We start from the raw sequence: 21,807 nt of genomic DNA on the forward strand, positions 1-21,807 counted from the left end.
TTTGATCCAGGCACCTGATGGTGGCAAAGACGGTCCCCCAAAAGCGTTGAGACAGCATTATGTGGTCCCTGCGATGCCTCCACTTTCACAAGAGGCTGCTGTGGAATTTCTCAGAGCAAACTTGAGATGAGCTGTCTCTGCTTGGACACGTTTGTGACAGATGCCAGCTGAGCAGGTGGCCGTGGAATTGAACATTGAAGCCAACTAACTGCATGCATGCTATTGATGCTCGGAGCAGGATATCGATAATGCACCTGCTTCATACTAATGCAACGTTATCCGCTATCCATGAAGCATGCCATGTGCCCAGCAGCGCTAAGCCGGAAGTGGCGCTGTGGCTCTACCCGGGGTGATCTCATACCCTTCTCAACAATCCATCACATGCTCATCTCTTTAATTTAGCGGCCAGGCCGTGGGAAGCCGGCAAAAGACAGGCCGGCAATGTAATCAATTGTCGGCGCGCTGGCCGGGGCTTTTAGTTTGACCAGACAACAGCAACCAAAGCAGCAAACACGCGCCTGCGCCGATTCACAGAGGCGACAAACGACGCAATTGTTCCAAGACCTCAGTACCTACTACTCTCTATTCGCGCTCCCAACTCCGACCTCATTCCTGCCAGCGTTGAGTCGATGATGCGGGCTTGACCTCCCCCCTCGGCACGCCGTCAACTGAACCGATCGACCCACCGTGCAACGTGTACCGACAGATACGGAGTGACAGCGCAGCCCTCGTGAAATGGTCCGACGCTGCGCGTGAAAGCGTTCCTCGGCAATCATGGGGCTAGTGCTGTCTATATGGAGGGTGGTGGTGGACGTGGCGGCTTTCTGGCGCAAGGTAACGGCGTTCTCATTGTTGCTCCCCGTCGCAATGCTCGTCTTTCTGACGCCCTTGAAGAAGCTCTTGAGCTGGTATACGCGAAAGAACCCCGTCAAGCTGTGGCTTGAGCTGCTGCGCAATGCAGAGACGTTTGAGGACTGGGAGGAGGCGGCACTGCATCTCGACAACTTGCTGGGCCTTGACTTATGGTATGGCGACTTGGCTGTCTTGTGCATTGGGAGTTGGAAGACGACGTTTACTGACCATGATTGCGCGTTATAGGAGGAATAACCCAACATCCAAATACTACGATTGGTCGCTTATAACAGAACGCCTAGACTCTCTAATAATCGCACGAGAAGAAAACAACTATGAGCAGCTCGTCAATTTGCTTCGCTCGGGTCTCGTCCGCAACCTCGGGAATATCTCTGTGCCGAAACTATATAATCGATCTTTCTCAGGAACAAAGTACCTGATTGAAGAATATATTGCCCAAGTGGCTGAATCAGTGGAGGACATAAGTGCTCTTCCAACGAGTGCTGCGACTAGTCTGTATGCTCATGAAAAAGCATTGACAAATCAGATGAAGTTGGACTTTATCCACGATACGAGACAGGCATTTGGGCGGAGCACACTGGTTCTGCAAGGCGGCGCCATCTTTGGTCTTTGCCATCTTGGAGTGGTCAAGGCCCTGTTCCTTCGAGGCCTATTGCCGCGAATCATCACTGGAACGGCGACTGGTGCATTGATCGCTGCGCTGGTGGCCATACATACCGAAGAAGAGCTACCAGGTGTCCTCCGAGGTGATGGCATTGATCTCAGCGCCTTTGCCTCCAAGGGAAGAAATGAGGACGGCCAGATTCCTGCTCAGCAGTCACTAGGGTCACGATGGAACACTCTGATGCGGAGAATTCGGCGATTCTCAAGGGAAGGTTACTTCCTAGATGTTACTGTGCTTGAGGAATGTGTAAGAGCAAATGTTGGCGATTTGACATTTGAGGAGGCGTATAACCGCAGCAAGAGAGTTTTGAACATCACTGTGGCGACTGATGGCCAGGGGGCCGGCGTGCCAACTCTCCTCAACTACATCACCGCTCCGAATGTGGTAAGTGCTGCCAAAGAGACAATCACAATCTTCTGTTTCCATACTGACCTTGTTGACAATAGTTGATTTGGACGGCTGCTGTCGCCTCGAATGCATCTTCGCCATCTTTATATGGCCATTCCAAAGTCACTATCCTGTGCAAAGACGCTCACGGCAACATTGTTCCTTGGGCTCCGGCCAACACGACCGACTTCCGCCACTGGACTCATGCGTCTTACACAGATCGTGACTCCCCTCTTCGACGAATTGCCGAGCTTTTCAATGTGAACCATTTCATTGTCAGCCAAGCCAGGCCCTATCTGATCCCCTTTTTGCAATCCGACATGCATGGGCCGTCTCTCGTGGAGACTCGCAGCAAGACAACCCAGCTTTCGGCCTTTCTCGTTCGCATGGTGGGACTCGAAATAAGACACCGCCTGCGGCAGCTGGACTCGCTTCGTCTTGTACCTGCGAGCATCCGCCGCTTTCTGATAGACGAGCAAGTGCCTGCGGCATCGATGACGCTTGTCCCTGAAGTTACTGCCAGTGACTTTGTGCGCCTGCTCGAGACACCAACGCAAGATACTTTGAATTATTGGATATTACGGGGCGAGAGGAGCGTGTGGCCTGCTGTGGCGGCGCTCAAGATACGGTGTACTGTTGAGAACGAATTGGATCGGTCGTATCAGGTTGTGCGGAAGCTCAAAGCGGGCGACTTGAGGCGCAAGGGAAGCATGGCGGGATTCGCCGATAACGGGCGTTAGGGAATAGCATCATGGCGTTTGACAACATTTTCTTTTTAACGTTCTTAGTTGTGTACTATTTTCTTTAGGATTAAACTTAATATGGACTTGCAGCGGCTTGTTGAAAGGGTCGATTGAGCAGTATAGAATATTCTGGGCGCATACTAAGAGGACCTTGACTGAAGGACATCTTGCAAAACAACTTACTGCACATCGCCAATCTAACCGCTAATTCACTTGATCCAAGAATTAAAAAAAAAAGTCACGACTCTTCAAGGATGGGCGATAATATTTTGCAAAATACTTTGGGTATTTGTAGGGCCAATAGCGAAGTCTAAACGAGAAAAACAAAAAAGAGAAAAAAAGTTAAAGACTGACGAGTGTGGGATTCGAACCCACGCCTCTTGCGAGATGCGAAATCCTGTTAAAGGATCAAGATATTATCTTGAGTCGCACGTGTTAGACCACTCCACCAACTCGCCTTAGCGTCTTTGTTGTATGGAACCGGTGGAAATGTTTCTTATACGGGGTAGAAATTGTCGCTCACTTACTCTCACGGTCAAATATCGTAACGACGCTGGCAATTGCCTGCTGCTTTGATCACCTACTCGTAAGCTCATCTAATAGCACATTTCTTGTTTTCTTGGATTCAAGTTGAATGAAAATAGCATACAATGTTGGAGCCGCAATCTGCCTGATGTGGCTATGTGCTGTTAGACCAATGGGCGGCACTTTTACCTTACTCTTGCAACCCACACACTAGATTCCCATCCTCGCAGAAGATAGGCGAATTATAAAGCTCGCGCTTCTCCCCAACATATCCCACCCCTCGGAATATCAGTCTCAGCAGCCTATTTTCTACCCCTGAGAGGGACTTAACTGACGACGAGCTTTCATACGGCGGGAAAATCCATCGTCGGATATATTCATCATCGGGCCAGTCTTCATTAGAAATGCGTTCTTGATCGATGGCACTTTGATGCTCTTCAATATCCGAGTCGTCAGTCTCAGTATTGGTGACATCTAGATGGAAACAAAGTTGAGTAGCAAGTAAAGTATAAAAGAGAAAGAGCGTTTTGGGTTTGACAAACTGTGGCAGCGCGGTGGTGTCTAAGAATAAGAATAAGACGAAATATAATCTTTGAGCTTAAGCTTATGTCAAAAGAAGAACAGAGCGAGAAGAAAGGATTGCACTTGTAAAGGGTTGAGAAAGAATGGTGAATCGCGAGCAAACCCCCAGCTCACCGCCCAAATCAACCATGGTGCAGATACAATAAAGACAGACAGACGTTACGGCCAGAGGCATCCAAGACAACAAACGCTCGTCTGATAAATACGTCGTACTGCCTTTCAGATTCCTGGGCAACACACCCGATGGAGACAGGGCATTGGCAGCCTTCAAGAGAGAGGCGACAGTCGTAGATGGCCTTGACGCTAACATGCTGCCGGGCACGGATGTCATGGCCCAATGAAAAGTCGATATACAGACCTGGCAACTAATTGTGGCGAAGGACGTAGTCTTTTGGGATTTTTAATTCATTTATTATCGTCGCGTTTCTAGAGCTGCGTTTCTTTTAGGGGCATGAAGGTTTTGCTGCCTTTGAGAGTGAAGTTTCGAATGTGGACGCGCTTTGACTTTAACTGACAGGGCGAAACTGGTGGTTGAGTCTTCTGGGATGAAGATACTAGAAAATCTGGTGCCCCTGAAGCGTCCGTTTGGTTTCCCTTATAGTTAATAGTTTGTAGGAAAGGCTACTACATACGGACGTAAAAGCGATGTTAACATTGTTGACTGAAATGAACAAGCAAAAGAGGGCAATTGGCAGACGACTTCTGAACTTGAACGACCGTTAATGGATTCATCAGCGTCCTATAATGTTAAATGCAGTGGATACAACTTGGTTCAGTAGGTCTAGAAAAGGACTAGAGTCCATCATTTTAAGAGGTGATTGTCTTTGTTGACTGGCATCGCTTGTTCCGATATGTGGTAGCATTTGCGCACTCGTAACACCTCCATGATTGAGTAGATCTAGCACGAAATTATGCAAGCCATCTTAAACAATGGTCATGAGGTAAAATAAAGCACACGGCTAACTAGATCTAAAGCGACGGTAGCATCAAGGTTGAGAGTTTATGCCGCAATAGGATGGTTTCTGCATCCATCGCGTGGGCGGCCTACAACCGGATATAGACGCTCTGCTGCCGTCGAGCCAATCATTCTCGAGCTGGAAGTAGAGATGCGCCAAGAAACTCAATATGCTGGTGCAACTCCTCATAATGTTACCCCGCGCGATTTACACCATACTCTGAGACTTGAGATATAAGAAGGGAAAGAAACAGGAAATGCATAGGATGGTTTGAGAGTTAGAATACAGTTTTCCCCTTGGTCAATACTTTGTCTCGGCTCACATCGACTGTGACGGTCGGTACAATATACTTCAATTTATACAAAAAGGCTGAGCCACTTCTGGAGAAGCAATGGGAGGTACCGATAGCCGAGACAGTACGCCCGAGGGCCAAGAAACCGATGCGCTCAACTCTTCGGCGGCCTTTAGCCCTGGAGTTATCAATATCGAAGAACAGAAACGATCATGGAAGCTAACACTGCATCGCGATCGCTATTTGGGGTCGCTTCTCTTCAATGTGGCAGCGTTTATTCTCCCCGCGCTCTATGGAACGCTGTCAAAACTCTGGGTGGCTGACATCGATTCCTCAATGGTGGTTACAACAGATGCTTATACTTATATGAACACTGCTTCTGAGGCCGTCAACGAGGGTCTTCCAAGGGCTGCCTGGGTCATCATTGGAGACAAGGCATCCCGCAACCTTGCCGAGCGCCTCCAGTTGACTCACACTTTGATCGCATTCCAGTCTCTGCTGGGGTTCATCTTGAGCATCATCTTCCTCGGCGCTGCACCAAGATTTGCCGACAGTTTTGTGCCTGAAGAGGTGCGGGCTGCGAGCTTGACCTATGTACGCATTACCTCTTTTACCGTCTTGAGCGGTGCGATTGAGACTGCTGTTGCATCGGCCACGAGATCCTTGGACAAGCCTGACGTCCCTTTGGTCATCAGCTCTGTCAAGTTTGCGGTCAATATTATTCTGGACTTGATAATCATCTCTCGATACCATGTCGGCTCTTTCCAACCAACTGTCAATATGCAGGGCATCATTCAACTGGCCTGTAGCTTGACAGCCGCGCTCGTGGGACTGGCTTATTTTCTCTATTTTGTGAGCTTCTCTGCCCTCCGCAAACATCGCCAAGATCCTCTCGAGAGTCATTCCACGGGGAGTCATACTTCCACTTCTCCAAGCATTCGAGGACTACGGATCTTGCTAAAGCCTGGGCTCATCTGTTTCGCGGAATCAGCCATCAGAAATGCACTATATCTTTGGCTGGTCACCACTGTTATTGCCTTGGGATCGGTGTATGCCACTGCTTGGGGAGTTTTCAACACCATTCGCTGGGGCTTGGTTATGGTTCCCGTGCAAGCACTCGAAGCAACATCTCTCCAATTCATCGGCCATAAATGGGGACAGTGGCGACGACGCGTTGGGATCCATAACAGAAGGCCAAGAGCAAGCTGGAAAGACATCTACAGCATCATCAACCCTGCGCTACGATCACTTATGATAGCCCTCATAATTGAGGTTCCCATGGCAATATTCCTCTCGACATTCGGTGCCCGGCCGTTTGCGCTCTATATCAGTGGATCGAGCGAAGTGGCTGATGTTACTGCACACATGTGGCGGACGATTGACTGGTGCTACATCTTTTACGCAATGTCAACGCAACTTGCGACCATTTTGCTGGCCACGAGGCCGAAATGGTATTTATATCAAAGCTTAGCAAGCAACTTGCTATATGTTCTCCCGTGGGCAATAGTTTGTCAAGTTATTCATCTTGATGAGAAGAATGCGTGGACTTATCATAGCCTCATATTCGGAGGCAGTCTTGTTTTCAGCTTTTTTGACGTTCTTATCGTGGTTGGCATCTGGATGTGGACTTTGTGGGCAGGGAGAGCGAGGCTGGAGGTGATTCAAAATTGATTCTGAGGCAGTAATAAAAGTATCAGGTTTTATACTCGCAAATTCCACATCAATCGTTAAATCCATCATCCATGTTAAGATAACAATGGCTCTCTCCAGCTATGAGACGCTATGGTTCTCTCACCATGTTGATGTACCCTTCATAGTTCCATCTACTTGAGTTAATTCTGCCAACGATCATTGAGTCTTGTTTGAAATAATACATCCCTTCATATTGCCAGCTCTTCTCTTCCGAATGATGAAATCCCTTACCTAAGTGACGACTGGCTTCGGAGTTTTGAGGTTTGGCTGCCGATCGGTCCTCAGTCGCCCGGGTCGGAGTGGGTCTCCCGAGTATTGCGCATTTGGGATCTGATGAGGGGTTGCTTTGAGATGGCTCAAGAAAATAACAATAACTTACATATAAACACACCAAGAAAATCTGATTTCAAATCGGCAATACGGCTCTTGCATCAAAATGTCTATGACAGTTGAAGACTGCACAAAGGTTCGGCCGGGATTCCCGCGTCCGATTCCCAGTACCCCGCATAATGTTATTGAGCAGTTCCAGATGAAGGACAAGGTCGTGGTTGTGACGGGAGCTTCAGATGGAATCGGCCTTGCTGTGGTAGAGGCCATGGTAGAAGCAGGCGCAAATGTTGCCATGTGGTATAATTCGTGAGCTGCGCCCTCGGACCTCATTGCCGATGTATGCAAATTGCAACAAGCTTACACCGGCCTCAAGAAACGACGCAGCAGTCGAGAAAGCCAAGAGCTTCAGCGATACTTACAAGATCAAAGCTGTCACTTATCAAGTCGATGGTGAGTCTCTTTTGTATCCATCATGAAAATACACCTTGACCACTAACATGCCTCATAGTCTCTCAAGCTGACCAAGTGAGCTCAACTATCAACAAGGTCGTCAAAGATTTCGGCAAGATCGATGTATTTGTTGCAAACGCAGGTGAGTTACAAAAAGCATGGCGGAAATAAGAGGCCAGACACTGAAATGGCTCAAGGCATGGCGATCTCGAAGCCTATTCTAGAGCAAACACTAGATGAGTATCGTAAACAGATGTCTGTAAATGGTACGTAATCCCGACATTTGTCTATCGGTAAATTCTATGCTGATTGCCTGCAAAGTGGATGGAGTAGTGTTTTGCTCCAAATACGTCGGCGATGTCTTCAAAAGCCAAGGCTTTGGCAACCTAATCATCACCTCAAGCATGAGCGCCCACATTGTCAACGTGCCTGTGGATCAGCCAGTGTATAACGCGACCAAGTCCTTTGTCACACATTTCGGAAAGTCTCTTGCTCGTGAATGGCAAGAGTTTGCAAGAGTTAATATAGTGTCGCCTGGATTCTTCGATACGAAAATGGGCGCCAACCCTCTGGCTATCAACGAGGCTTATCGGATGTCGACAATGGGCAGACAAGGTCATGTAAAGGAGATTAAGGGCTTATACTTGTATCTTGCTAGCGATGCGTCAACTTATATGACTGGAAGCGATCTCCTCATTGACGGAGGTTATGTTCTTCCGTGAGGGGGTGACTCCAAGAAGATCAATGTTTAGTCATAAAGCCTTGAAGACTTTATAGTGTGAGTCTGAAACTAGTTTTGGCGTTACTCAGCTCTCAAATCAATAGACTCTTCAAACCCATAGTATGAAGCAAAGAAATTGTTTTAGGAGACTGGCTTCAAAGTCGCACATCAGCACACTACTTGTAAAGACTAACTTAAGGTTTTTGAGTGACAGCCGGGACTATCTAGCTACAGGCACCTTTCAGTAACATGATACGAATTAATGAACCACTAGCGTATCTATTGAACGAGCTAGATTCAGCTCTCTTCCTCTAAGATCGGATAAAGATCAATCATTACTTCGCACTAGCACCCAGTTGAGCTAGATCTCACATATAGCTCTTCATAGGCAGGTTAAAGTCCCTTTAGCAGAAGCTTAATCGGAAAGGTACCACCACTGCATTTTGCGGAAGCAAACCATGATATAGTTGATGTGTTTCTTAGATTCAAGGTACTCCGGCTGCCTCGGGGCATCGAGTTTGGTAGCGCAGCATCTAGGACTGGCTCTCCAACTTGGCGTTAGGATTATCAACCTGTTCGGGAGTATATGCGGCTCACTGAAGAAAAACTATTTAAAGAGCTAATTGCGATTCATATTCATCGGTGATTCTCAAGTTGTAACAATTCTCAGATTAGATACACTGGTATTATACACTCGACAATTAAGAATACCACGAGAAAACATGTCAACTCAGCAGCCACCGCTGTCAGAGACAACAGAGAGAACAATCCAGACTCCAGGTAGCCTTGGCCTTTCTGATGCTAAAGGGGACGACTGGGAAACGGGACAGCTTCGAGCGCCAGAGCAGCGCCTCTGCAGCCCAGGATACAAGTGCCCAATTCGCGAACGCCTAAAGCATTTTACATGGGCTTGGTTTGCAATTACCATCAGCACTGGAGTTCTGGGTCTTCTTTTTCACAACACACCTCACCGGTTCGATGGCCTTAATGCCATTGGCAAAGTAGCGTTTATAATGTCTATTACTATGTTTGTCCTCTCTACCGTCGCTATTTCATATCGATTTATAAAGACGCCTCGAGGATTAAAGACGAGCTTGCTGCATCCTACCGAGAGTTTATTCTTCCCGGCATTCCTGTTGAGCATAGCTATTATTCTTGCCAACTCGGCTATATACGGCATTCCAGCATCGGGTCCTTGGCTACCCGTGGCTCTTCGTGTATGCTTCTGGATCTATGCCGCCTTGGCTCTCTTATCATCGATTATTCAATACACCATCGTCTTTCATGGGGCCAAGCTTCAAATCAAGTCTATGAGTCCCCTTTGGATCTTTCCCATCTTCCCTACTCTTTTGACCGGAGTGTTGGCTTCCACAATTGCGCCGTCGCAACCACCTTCGAATCGGCTGCCCATCCTCGTCGCAGGAGTTACGTATCTGGGTCTGGGCTTCAGTGTCGCCTTCATTTTGTACGCCCTATACCTCTATCGACTAACGCAGGAGGGGTTCCCGGCTCCTCCAATGCGCCCCGGCATGTTCATCGCAGTAGGCCCGCCGGGGTTTACAGCAACAGGCTTAATCGGCCTCTCTCGATCCATCCCGGTCAACTATGCCTACTTTACCAGATTTCCAGCTGCGCCACAGATACTAAAGGTTCTTGCTCTTTGGATTGGCATTTGGCTTTGGGCTTTGGCGTTCTGGTTCTTTTCCTTCAGCCTCATTGCGCTTACTGTAGGCATCTCAAAGGGACGCATCCGCTTCTCCATGGCATGGTGGGCAATTGTCTTCCCAAACACAGCCTTCACTATTGCCACATGTCTCATCGGCGAGGAGCTTGGCAGCGAGGGTATCAAAGGCGTGGCAAGTGCCATGACAATCTTGATTGTAATCGGATGGCTAGTTGTGTTTGCTTCAAATGTACGGGCTGTTATCCTCAGCAAGTTATTATGGCCTGGGCGCGATGAAGATTTTGGGCATTATAGGCCCGACAAATCAGGCGCAAGTCACCGAAAATGACTCGAAAAGTTTTCATCAAGTTTGTTTCCCATTGCATATACATGGCTATTTTGCCAGGCGCAAAGTCATGAGTAGTTCTTGGGTGAACCCATAATTAGGCTATTACGTGTAACCAGAACGACAGTCTATGAGTTCTACGAGTATGTATTATCAAGTATAACTGGTGAACAACTGCAATACACTGCCGCTTTACTAAACCAGCCACTGGTGCATCGTATCATCAGATGCATGTAAGCAAATCAATTCGCGACACCATTTCGCCTTCGACTGTACCATCTATCCTTTGTTGAATAATGGCCCAGGCTCAATACAAGCCAAAGGAGCTAACTCAATAAGGAGTCTAACGCCCTTATACCAATGACAATAAGTTGGTTACAGTCATTTCAATAGAACTAGGTTTGGCTGGACCAACAACATAAGATCCACAACAATCCGCATCTTACCTAGGCCTAGTTAGCAGACCAACCAGAGCAGTGTATGAGACCTTCGATAGAATGGTATGTTTTGTTACTTATGGCTTTCATTCTCTGCATCCAAGTCTTTGTGGTTCCAAATCTGCTCAACCTGCTCATAATAAGGTATTTAATCCAACTGTACCATTGTTTTATGACAAACACAGAGAAATTCATGTCAGTCCATACATCGCCATAACCATGCCATCCAGCTTCGCCAAAGTCGAGTCCGCTGCGGAAATGCAGGACAACTTCAACGAGGACGAGCCCTCTCGCGGGTCGAACGAATTTCTAATCGACCATGAATTAAAATCAAGAAAGGGCAAATCTCAAAGAAAGAGCCTCTTTTGGACTTTCTCGATCATTTTGAGTGCTATTGGTGTTGTTGAATTGATAGCGTCAGCAACTATCCTCCTCCAACTACGCTCCTTGCATCAGCCGCAAATAGGAAGCGAAAGAAACCATATAATCCCCAGATGTTAGTCAATCGTGTCTCTTATGCAGAGCAAGTCGCTAATAGTGGATGCAGTTCCTACTCATCAGGTGCTTTTCCAAAAAGATGGATCAGCGACGACCAAAAGTCTAAGCCAAGAAGACAGGAATGAGACTCGGGAAAACTGGCTCACATATATGCCGAGTAAGTTGCAATCGCAGAGAGAATCTATGTGAGAAACGTTCAAGCTCTAATACATTGAAATTTGTAGAAGGAAACGGGTTTCTCGCTATAAATGACTTCAACAAATATGATCTACCAGAGCCTATTCTGTATCATGGAAACAACACCTACTCGATCGCTGTATTCCACCAGTTACACTGCTTGGTATTTCATCCATTCCTAGCATGGCACTCGCAGACTTCTCACAAGTATATTTTAGTATATCGTCATGGACATGTATAACAGCCTTCTCGATCCAACCTCCGAATATCGCACAGACCCCGAATTATCCGCTTTCGACTCGGATGCTCAAGACCATGTTCAGCACTGCTTTCGATATTTGCGGCAATCTGTCACCTGTTGTGGGGATACAACTCTGGAGGGACATATTCCTAACAGTCCCTTGAATGGTACAGACGGAACGGGAGCAACGCATGTGTGCAAAAATTTCGATGCCATCCGAACATGGGCTGAACATAGGCGGGTCGTAGACGAGAAGCATCCTTAAGAAAGGGGGACGCACTACAGGTCTGGCTCAGAGCATAAACCTTCATAAACATTCCGCAATTCGACATCGATTCTCAGAATATCTTCAATCAAGGCAATTCCAATACTGTATTGCGTGACAGAGTTCTAGAAAGTGGTTATGATAAGTGGAGTTGATAGCGTGCTAGATGGATTAAATATCGAAACGCAAACCCACGAGGCCGCATTTTGGCTGCTCATAGTTTGCAAAACCATAGTATTGAGGATGGACTAGAGCTGGAAATTGAACCTAGACGACTCAAGAGTATATGGTTATCATTTCTCGTGGATCTGGTTGGGAAAGACGCGGCTGTTGAGAGGCTGCAGGTTCCGAGAGAACGAGAACAAGAAGGCAAATAGCTTTTTTCACATGTATTACAAGTTATAGGATTCATTCAAAAAATATTTAATTCTGATTAAATGGTATTAGTGCGCTGCCAAGATCCGAGATCTTCAAAATTGTCCCGCTGAAGCCTAATTAATGTACACAAGGTAGTTACCCCCAAAATTGTCGTATTATCCAACACTTTGCACAAAGTCTCCCAAAAACCCCCAAAGTGTCAACTCATATCACGTTTCCAACCACAGACCAGTTTGAGCCATCGTATTGTATCTCTCTTATTCGTCCCTCGACCAAGTAGTAGCAGCGGGCCATGCTGTACCCTGGCTGCAAAGAGCCTACGGCCCAGAGGGTTGGTGTGAGGCAACTTATCCCTGTGCCTTTGTCAGGGATGCCAAGTGACGCTGGAGTCGACGAGGTTCGCCATCCGGTGTTGTCATCCTCCCAAGTCATCTGGATAGCGCCCGTGGCGTTTTGCCATAAGATATAGTTATTCATGGCGCTATTGCTCGCCGTAGAGCGTGGGATAGAAAACGCTCCAATGGCTGCTTCAGCCGGCAGAGTGATGGCGGGTATAGTTACTTTATCCAAGTGTGAGATTTGAACGTGTCAACGATATGAAGGAAGAGACTTTAAACTTACCTGTGCTCACGCTGGCAGTGGAATCCTTCCTCCCCTCAATGAACAGCTTCTGATCATCTCGCTGGTAAATGAAGTTCTCAGCTCCTATCAATCCTCCCTTTATAGAAACAGGAATTTCCGCAAACGCTGAATGATTCTGGCAAGCAAGGCCCAAGTTGTTCTGTGACCAACTGCCGTTATAGTATATTTCTTGTAACTGGCTTGTGTCATCCTGAATAATGACACTGGGCCAGTACGAAGTGAACCTGGAGCCCACTCCTGCTTTCCAGGCATTGGGAGACATGGAACCATTCCCGTTCAACGTTCGTTGCTCGGGCACTTGTTGCTCTCGCATCCACCACTCTGCGACATAGCCTCTGTCATTGATGTAGAAGATCTCGATTTGCGTGAAGTTCTGTATCGCCACTCGTTAGATACGGCATGTATGTCGCGCAAAGCTATGGAAGTATTGCTCACGTTATCACTGTCCGGTTGTGAATTAGAATACACAGGATTGTTGAAGCAAGACATCGCAATCGAACTGCCCTGTTTGACATCTAGATTTGTCAGGATAGTCATCGTCGACCAGTCGTCATCGCCCGAGTTGTACTGCATCATGTGCAGATAGCTATCGTCTCCCTGGTAGGCCAGGCGAATGCTGAAGTCTGAATCAGATGTCCACCAGCCCGTTACTCCAATCCCCGAGTTGGCGTCAATAGAAGAAGCTGTAGCTGAAGATGATGGCGCGCCCGTGCTTGAAGACGGAGTTGAAGTTGACGAAGAGCTTGGCGCTGCAACGGTCTTGTGACTGCTTCGTGATCCAACAACGCCGCCCACCACGGCTCCCACGATGACCAGCACGAGAACGACAGCGGCTACGATGAGCCATAATCTCTTTCTGTGCGGGTTTTGTTTCTTGCTCCATCTCGCGCCCTCGATGTTGTCCATGTTGCTCGAGCCGTCCTTGCCCACGGCTTCCAGTCCGTAGGCAGTCTGAACTTTGGTTGATGCCTCTAAGCCGTCAAAACCATGGTTATGCGCTACCTCCAGCCCTTCGGCATTGTGATCAGATCCCGGGACCACCTCCAGCCCCTCACTATCATGAGTGAGTGTCGTGCTCATCACAGATACAGCGTGTGGTTGGCAGGCGAGAGAAGAACTTGAGAGTTTGGGACAGGACGCCACGCTTGAGTGGATAAAAAATTAATTAATCCTCCTGCGACCGCGAGGCAGACTAGGCCACGCCGTTATCGTTGTCATCAGCCTCATCATTCAATAGTCAAGCGGTAAGCCCCTGGAATTGAAACTCGAAGGATTCTGCAGGATTGCATGAGCACCAATTGTAGGTCAGCTGGCGGGGTGGGCGCAGGGTTATTAAAAGCTGGAAACTCCTAGTAGAGCCAGTAGCGAGGATATTATTAGTGCCCCGGCATAAGCTGAGCCGCGTCGACTCTGCCCAACCTGGGCCATTCAGGCTATTATCCTCCCTGCTTAACTTACGATACCCTCATACTAGTCACGAGAAGTGTGGAATAAAATAGGAATAGACGTCTTCTTGTACGTACTACCCACGGAAAGGTTGGGAATAGCTGCATCTAGGCCGAGGTTGCAGAACGCTATTTGGAATGACAACTACTCTTGTTTCCTACGTTGACCCTCGGCGAGATCGAGTTTGCGAAAATATGGTAGTTGAGGTTGCGGAGTCAATGCTAGAAAATAGGGCACATGCCTACATTCAACTAACTCTTAAACTCCTACGGAGTAGTAGGGCGTGAGAAGTCGTACCAGCAGCCAGTCAGCAACCCGATAAATGCAAGGGTAGACACAATGTAGTGTCATTCATCCCGCCAGCCGCAATCCACTATTTGTGCCCGATGAATCGCGTCGACTGGAAACTAGTGCGCGAATGACCTTTGCATACATCGCGAGTTCAGAAGGCGGCTCCTATTACTCAGTCATTTTAACATGAGGCACAAAATATTTGGCTCAAAAACCTTCGTTTGGCGCCTACCAACGATGATTCTCAACCTCGACACCCGTCAACTGAGGGGATCCTGACATGTGAATGGCTTCTGTGTATTGCTGTAAACTCGGTAAACTTCTATAGAGTATTACCAATGATTTGCTCAACTATTATCGGGAAAAAGCGCGCCGATGTACTTAGCTTACTCTCGAGTTCAACAAATCGACTTGCCTATTTCGCACGCGTTTCGTTGCCTTAGAATACTCTCCGCGTGTCCATGGTGATTGTATATACTAAGATCTGTTAAAACCTTTCTTCAGTCAATTTATACCATTTAGTTGGAAAAAAAGGGGGGAAAGAAAAAGAACAGGGTTCATAGACGCCCATGGGAAAGGCTATAAAGGGTTAAAAGCTTCGCAGAGTACAACAGATCGAGCGTTCTGAAGTGGCTCATCGTGATGGTAAAAAGTGTCACACGCTCCGCTCTAGTGAAATCCATTCAGAATGAGGCGCATCAAGTTTGACGAACAGCTGGGGAACAGTCACCTCCGAAGTAGTTAGGTACTAATGGCTTGGTATTAAACATTAACTCAATGGTACATATGACCTGACCAATACCGCAATTGCAAGTATTGTTAATTCCATGACGTGGGGGAACTTGTGACTTTAAAGGTCGATGAACAAATCTCGGCGCAATTGTCGATGCTATCCAAGATGTTAGAGAAGCATGGACCCATGTTTGGTTGCCAGCATCCTCACCGAGACAATGGCCTTCGTGGTGTTCATACAGGGGGTGTTATCACGAGGGCGCTCGAATAGAACTCCGATAGGGCTAAGATACCGAAGAGCTCGTTTATTTCATTGAGAATCCATTTGGGAAAACTAGGTAGGTTACATTAACGTAATAAGCTTGTCTTCAAAATATGAAATTGGCCGCATTGGAATGCGAGAATCGCTTTTCTTGAAAAATTGGCCAGGGACATTGTACTTGGCGAATGGTATAGCAAATTCTTCACCCGGCGACCCAATGCAGAAGGTGGTTAAATGTATTATCAATAGTCTTGCGAAAAGGGACTTTTCGATCTTCTTTTATCTCTCATCTATCTTGAGAGCTGAGAAAGAGAAAAGGAAGTAGAAATACGAAATGCCTCGGCTGGGCTCCGTGCTTATGCCAAGGGCTTCGTTGCCCGTTTTCTTGATGCCGCCGTTGGAGACGGCGAAGTCGGATCCGGTTTCTACAACAACGCTAGCAGGTATATTCAAGAAGCTGAAGTCTTGAGACTCGATAACAGCTGATGCTGCTATCTTCCAAGTGTCTTCTACTGTCTATCAGAAGAGCTTCTGATATCTCGTTCCATATCCCCATCTCTCGAAGCGATTCTATGCTCAACTTCGTGCTTTCCACGCCTCATATCACTACTTTAACTGCCAAGCATCGGATATCGTATTCATATTAGGGTTGAACGAACCGTCTTATTACCGGCGCTTTTCTCGAGACGCTTGCGTTCATCTCCACAAGTAGGCACGTTTTGAGTAAGCTGGTAAAGAGAGACTCCGCTGTTATGTCCGAAGTTGCCAATTTGATCACATACTCACGTATCTAGAGCGAGCCTATTAACTAGAATTGCTGTAGTAGTAGCTCCACTGGCAACTTATTTTTGCCATACGATGTACGTAAGGGAGAAGTTAAGAGAGTGAGATGGATATTTGTTTCAGTGGAACTATTCTGAACTATTTACAAGATAGAGCTGAAAAAAAAGAGCCGTTCGAATGCAACGGCATTCCTTGCTGACTCTCGGCTACTTGTTTAGGCTTATTTTTAGCTTAGCCCTCCCGCATGCCTTTTGTGCCTGGCTAGCGAATTATGTTTTAGCGCTCAATGCTGCCTTTTGTTCCCAGAACCTAGAATACGAAGAAGGTTACATCACATTCAATTGGATCCATCCCTCTTGTTCAGCTAAAACCAGTTTATGTGGAACTAGGCTCTATATTCTTAAGTTTGGTTCTGACGTGAGACTTTTACTCGATCTAAGTAGGCAATTACCTTAAACTACTCCTTAGCTTGGCCTTTTGTCTGGTCTACGAAGAACAGCATTGGTGGAAGTATTCTCACCGCTCGTGGCAGTGCAAGAAGGTAACCGATATGAGCATGCTGACCGCTTGGATAGGAGTTTCTCTAGCGTCTATGGTAATAGACTATCGAGGAATACTATCTCACAATGACTTTGAAGAGTAGGAACTCGATGGAACCACTTTTACTCTAACGCTGTGCGTGATCTCCGCCAAGTAAACCTATATAAGCCAGCGACCATCTGCCAGTTCTAGGTATTACTCTTTCCAACTCTCGCCTTCTTCAACAGCGACATCTCAATTCAGTATTGTACCCTAATTAATCATGATTGGCATCAAGAACGCCGTGTTGCTCTCTATTGCTGCTCTTGCTCAAATCGGCAGCAGCTCGCCCACAGGCCAAACTGAGCCACCCATCCCAGAGGTTTGTGCTTCAATGTATTCAACTTACTCGTTATCCATTACTAATGAGCAATTATAGCTTGCTCGCCGTGCGCCCAACACTATCTGGATATGGGCTGGCCCGTAAGTTGCGCCTACGCATGATTGGGATATCGTAAAACAACGGCTAAATCGTCAAAGGAACTATACTGGCCCGAGCCAAAGCCTCACTTACAACACCGTCAATGAATGCCATGCAATTAACTGGGATACCATTGGATCTATCTGGATGCCCGATAGTAAGTACCGCAATGAGACAACTATTCTGAAGATTGCTGACTTTGCCTCCTCCCAAAGATATTGTCTGCACATTCACCGTGAAGCCTGGTGACTGCCAAGACGATATTGGCAACTTCCGATCCCAAACAATATTCCCTTCAGGCCTGGCAGATATCCGCCAGTGGTATGAACCAAGGAAAGCCGATTTCCCGGCTTACTGGTTCCACAATGCCCGGTCAATCCAGTGCGGTGGAGCGAACTTTTAAAGAGCCAAACGACATAAACACATAATATTTATAAGCAAAAGGTATCCAACACCCAAGCTATAGCTCAACAAAGCAGTCAGTCCATGCATAAAAATATCTAATTAATTATTTTACATGAAAAAAAAAGGGCAGCAGTAGCAGCAATAGCAGTATTAGCCTACATGTAGGCAATTGGTAGCCAGAGGGCTGGGTAATAGAACTGGGGTGCTGGATAACATTCATACTTCTTCTTCTATACATCGAACCACTTTATAACTATTTCGGAATAGAGTATATGTCACAATAATATCAAGTTTATTAGGTATTCGCTCCCTCTATTTTATGCTATTCGTATATATTTCATCCCCTGCTATTAAGTAAAATAGATTGTACACCTGGGGAAGTTATATATCGCCATCAGACAAGATCGCTATATGTTGACTAGATTCCCTCTTCCGTAATTCACTGAGATATAATTATCTCTGTCAATTTACTGGCTGCCTCCCAGTTGCCCCTCCGCCTCGGTGCATTGCATCATTCACAATGTGAATAACCGCGCGGGCGATCTGCAACAATGACCGCTCTGAATCTGCGTCGCAGGCTTCTCTCTAAATTCCTTCGATGCGCTGGTGATCTATATCTATAAAATGCTGTAGGTCATCACCTGACATAGATTTGAGACTCTCCGTGATCAATGAGACCAAGTCTTCGACACCCACGCGATTGGATTGACACTGCTCAGCTGTGTGAAACAAACGGGTAGCAAAGTCGAAAATGAGCTCAGTATCTAGGTTTTTATCTTCAACTGTGGAAAGACCGTCGGGTTACTCTGCTAGCTTGTTGCTATCCTCCCTGACTGCAATGGTCCAGCTAACGCCATTCCTAAAATAAGGCAAGAAACCAATGAGAACTGAAGTATCTCCCTGCTCGAGGGCCACCTAGATCAATTCCAAAGCTGCAAGAACTAAGCCAAGACCTTCTTCATATTTTCTGTTCTCTATGCAGTGCTTATAGTCGTGCCATTTTGATTCAAGTAATTCTTCGGCCAAGTCCCCCATACCCATTTTGGCCAGAATCGACAATTGTTTCGTCAATTCTCCACTGACTTTGGCCATTGCTCTCCTTTTAGGCTGCAAAGCTGTTCCCCTCAATGTTTCTATGCCCCACTCGTTGCCATATCGCGACGTTTGTTCGATCGTTATTTTTTATAGTAGCTGTGAATTTCCGAATAAACACTTGAATCAAGTCTCTTATAGGGACCTGTCCCTCCTCACCAAAGCCTTCGACACTTTCGAGAACTGACGCCCACAGCTTAGAGAGGATGAAAGCCAATGGCGTATACTGTTTTCTTGTCCGAACGCGAGCTATGCCTTCGCTATCTTGGACCTTGGGTCTGGTTTCAGTTTCGAGTTACGAAGGTGTTTCTTGAGCTTAGACACTCGGCTTTCCACCACAATTCTACCAATAAGTACGGTAGAGATTTTAAGGACCTTTACTGAAAAAGCATCTAACAACGCCAATCTTAGTTGTGATTTTGACTATGCAGCACACTGTATGTAATAAAGCGAGCAAGATCTCTTACCTGTCATGTCTTACCAATACAACATGGCTCGCGATTGGCTCTCCCATTGTATATAGGCTGTGGAGAGTTTGAGGCATATAGAAAAACCAGATGCTTTTGTGTAATCACACCATTCAAGAATTAGAGCAACTATAAATGTTGCCATTCTTAAGTGCAACGCGGGTTAAAATACAAGATGACCAGAAAGAGCAGGCGAAGGGAAATTGAGCAAGTTCCAAAAAAAAAAAAATGAATTGAAAGAGAAAGCAACTCTAACATGGGCCGATTATGCAGATTCTTGGTTCCTTTTTCTACCATAGAATTTCCTTCATACGTAACTTATCCCACCCCATTACTCCCCATTACTCACAACATCCGGGTTTAAGTAGTCGCTTTAAGCATAAGAGCTCAGACTAGGATCTACAGCGGCAATATCTTGCACACTTTCTTTCCAGAGCGTATTGATGAATTTCTCCCCCTCAGGTCCATTAAGAAAAGCAGCGCCACTGTCGACTATAGTCAGCAAACGCTCTTTTGGCTAAGAATTGTCACACGGCACTCACGGATCGACCTTGTTATGCTGCAAAAACTTGCCATTGACCTCGGATCCTGCCACGGCAGAAGCATAGACCAATGTCCGAGCACCTTCTTCTACCGTACGGCCCATGGCCCTACGAACAAGCGCCATAGGGAGCTTGAGATAGAAGGGCAGGTTCTTGTCAAATCCCGTTTGCACAAGCCCGGGGCAGGGGTTGTTGGCAATAACTTCAGCGGGCGCCAGGGCAGCCAAGCGCCGGACGTAAGCGTTGACAACAGTTTTGGTATCAGCGTAGCGAAAGTATTTATTGTAGTTGGCTTCATCGTCGAAATGGCCGAGAACTGTGCTGTCAGGTGAGATGGGCTTCTTAGTCAAAGTGTTTTGCGTAACCTGAGTTCCGGAACCCGTGAATGTAATGCGTGACGGCAACCCTCGAATCGCAGCAGTCGACCGTAAGAGCGGAAATAACTCGAGGGAGATGAGAAGGTGAGTATAGCAGTTTACTTGATTCGCGAAGAGATTAATTAGTGCCCGCTGGGAAAGTTCGCTCATGGCTCTTGTTTCCTTACCTTGCATTTGTCGCTCGTGGTCACTTTTGCTTTTCTCGTAGCCCAATGCCATATGCCCGCCATTGTTTAGAAGTATATCGAGCTCTTTGACTTCATCTTTCACTTTCTTGGAAAAACGAAGCCCAGATTGATAATCGTCAAGATCGAGCTCAAACACTTCGATTGAAGCACCAGGATTCGCCTTTTTGACAGCGGGATCTGCTCGTAGAGAAGCAGCAGCTTCCTCGCCTTTAGGAGTAGAGCGACAGGCAAGGATCAAGCGATTTGCACCTAGAGTAAGATATTGTCTTGCTGCTTCATACCCCAAACCAGAATTGCCGCCTGTGATAATGATGGTCTTGCCGCTGAGATTAGTCTCAACGGGTGTCGGAGGAATGCGTGGTTGGCCCATGGCGCTAGAAGGAGAAATGAGAAGCCAGTCAAGGTTAAATAATCAAGTGCTTCAACCAAATGCAATCGTGTAAATTTTGTGGATAATGGAACGATATAGCCGGCGCATTACTTTTGTAGGAACTGCGACAGAGGATTTTATAAGATGGTCCATGAAAGCAGAGTTGACGTATGAGACGTGTAACTATTGCCAACCAACGTCGTAATTACACGTTTCTAGTCGATGTATATGGCTTGGCTTGCTACACAGAAGACTCTAGGCTGCAGAGAAAGCAACTAGAGGCCGCCAGCTTGAACTAGCAACAAACAGGCAATGATAAATGCTCTGCTATTGGCCAGCCGATTGATCTCCGTTGAAGGATTCCGCACTTTGTAAATGAGATCGGAGAAGTCTGCTCCACATGCTTGCAAATCAGCTTTTTGCGTATAAGTGCCCTGAAACTCCGCTGGTTGTTATGTGTAGCCCAGCAGCATCGCCAGCTTCCCTGGCCAAATCCGCAGCTGAAAGTCCGTAGCTGAAAGTCCGCAGGTGCTTCATTTGTTAGTTCTAAATTTCTTCAGAAACAAGCTACATGGGCTTCTGAGCGCCTTGATAATACTCACCTTATTAGTAGTAATACGCCTTACCGCTTACAAGAGAACAGAGAGGGTTACATGCTGCCGGGGAAGTAATTGCAGCCGCGGCCGGCGCATTGACTGCGAGCATGAAGTACTACTTCATTATTTCACGATACCCACAGTTTTGGCTCCGCTATATAGGACAAGAGCTGAAGATGGTTGTGAGATACTCCTGCGGCTTGAGCTTCCACTCGCCGAAATAAACAAAACTGGAGTTGTATAATGACCATCGATTGAGCCTTTCTTATTACTAAGGGCGTAGTATTAGTTTAATACATCAAGACTTGTAACAAGTGAGCAGGCGTCTAATAGATACTTATGAATAGATCAATCCCATCAGGCTCCAAGCAATTCTTGCATAAGATCGCTATAC

At 46.7% G+C, this 21,807-nt stretch overlaps 8 protein-coding genes and 1 non-coding gene across 9 annotated transcripts; 6 read left to right on the forward strand and 3 right to left on the reverse strand.

Annotated features, from left to right (window-relative positions):
- Positions 1-774: 774 nt before the first annotated feature.
- TrAtP1_000797 (uncharacterized protein) lies at positions 775-2,664 on the forward strand (the record flags this gene model as incomplete). Its single annotated transcript, XM_014090789.2, has 4 exons — positions 775-834; positions 895-1,025; positions 1,099-1,921; positions 1,984-2,664. The coding sequence occupies 4 exons, from the start codon at positions 775-777 to the stop codon at positions 2,662-2,664; spliced, it is 1,695 nt and encodes a 564-aa protein (XP_013946264.1).
- A 353-nt stretch (positions 2,665-3,017) lies between these two features.
- On the reverse strand, positions 3,018-3,125 carry TrAtP1_000798. Its single transcript has one exon. It is a non-coding gene; the product is annotated as a tRNA-Leu (tRNA).
- A 1,996-nt stretch (positions 3,126-5,121) lies between these two features.
- Positions 5,122-6,693, forward strand: TrAtP1_000799 (uncharacterized protein; the record flags this gene model as incomplete). Its single annotated transcript, XM_066110720.1, has 1 exon — positions 5,122-6,693. One exon carries the CDS (start codon positions 5,122-5,124, stop codon positions 6,691-6,693), a length of 1,572 nt encoding a protein of 523 aa, XP_065966793.1.
- A 395-nt stretch (positions 6,694-7,088) lies between these two features.
- TrAtP1_000800 (uncharacterized protein) lies at positions 7,089-8,333 on the forward strand. The gene is made up of 5 exons (XM_014090609.2): positions 7,089-7,350; positions 7,418-7,494; positions 7,553-7,636; positions 7,692-7,760; positions 7,816-8,333. The coding sequence occupies exons 1-5, from the start codon at positions 7,151-7,153 to the stop codon at positions 8,214-8,216; spliced, it is 831 nt and encodes a 276-aa protein (XP_013946084.1). The 5' UTR covers positions 7,089-7,150; the 3' UTR covers positions 8,217-8,333.
- Positions 8,334-8,937: 604 nt separating this feature from the next.
- On the forward strand, positions 8,938-10,227 carry TrAtP1_000801 (uncharacterized protein; the record flags this gene model as incomplete). The annotated part of the gene is made up of 1 exon (XM_014090586.2): positions 8,938-10,227. One exon carries the CDS (start codon positions 8,938-8,940, stop codon positions 10,225-10,227), a length of 1,290 nt encoding a protein of 429 aa, XP_013946061.1.
- Positions 10,228-10,756: 529 nt separating this feature from the next.
- TrAtP1_000802 (uncharacterized protein) lies at positions 10,757-11,870 on the forward strand. The gene is made up of 4 exons (XM_066110721.1): positions 10,757-11,157; positions 11,209-11,316; positions 11,384-11,475; positions 11,555-11,870. Exons 1-4 carry the CDS (start codon positions 10,881-10,883, stop codon positions 11,840-11,842), a joined length of 765 nt encoding a protein of 254 aa, XP_065966794.1. The 5' UTR covers positions 10,757-10,880; the 3' UTR covers positions 11,843-11,870.
- Positions 11,871-12,248: 378 nt separating this feature from the next.
- Positions 12,249-14,161, reverse strand: TrAtP1_000803 (uncharacterized protein). The gene is made up of 3 exons (XM_014090792.2): positions 13,298-14,161; positions 12,842-13,235; positions 12,249-12,780 (listed from the first exon to the last, which is right to left on the reverse strand). Exons 1-3 carry the CDS (start codon positions 13,940-13,942, stop codon positions 12,425-12,427), a joined length of 1,395 nt encoding a protein of 464 aa, XP_013946267.2. The 5' UTR covers positions 13,943-14,161; the 3' UTR covers positions 12,249-12,424.
- Positions 14,162-16,451: 2,290 nt separating this feature from the next.
- TrAtP1_000804 (uncharacterized protein) lies at positions 16,452-17,779 on the forward strand (the record flags this gene model as incomplete). Its single annotated transcript, XM_014090793.2, has 7 exons — positions 16,452-16,457; positions 16,683-16,815; positions 16,952-16,971; positions 17,194-17,277; positions 17,335-17,378; positions 17,436-17,533; positions 17,592-17,779. 7 exons carry the CDS (start codon positions 16,452-16,454, stop codon positions 17,777-17,779), a joined length of 573 nt encoding a protein of 190 aa, XP_013946268.2.
- Positions 17,780-19,878: 2,099 nt separating this feature from the next.
- Positions 19,879-20,817, reverse strand: TrAtP1_000805 (uncharacterized protein; the record flags this gene model as incomplete). Its single annotated transcript, XM_014090578.2, has 2 exons — positions 19,879-20,360; positions 20,427-20,817. 2 exons carry the CDS (start codon positions 20,815-20,817, stop codon positions 19,879-19,881), a joined length of 873 nt encoding a protein of 290 aa, XP_013946053.2.
- Positions 20,818-21,807: the final 990 nt, after the last annotated feature.

Source organism: Trichoderma atroviride, chromosome 1 (assembly GCF_020647795.1).
Source record: "Trichoderma atroviride chromosome 1, complete sequence".
NCBI classification, from domain to species: Eukaryota; Fungi; Ascomycota; class Sordariomycetes; order Hypocreales; family Hypocreaceae; genus Trichoderma; species Trichoderma atroviride.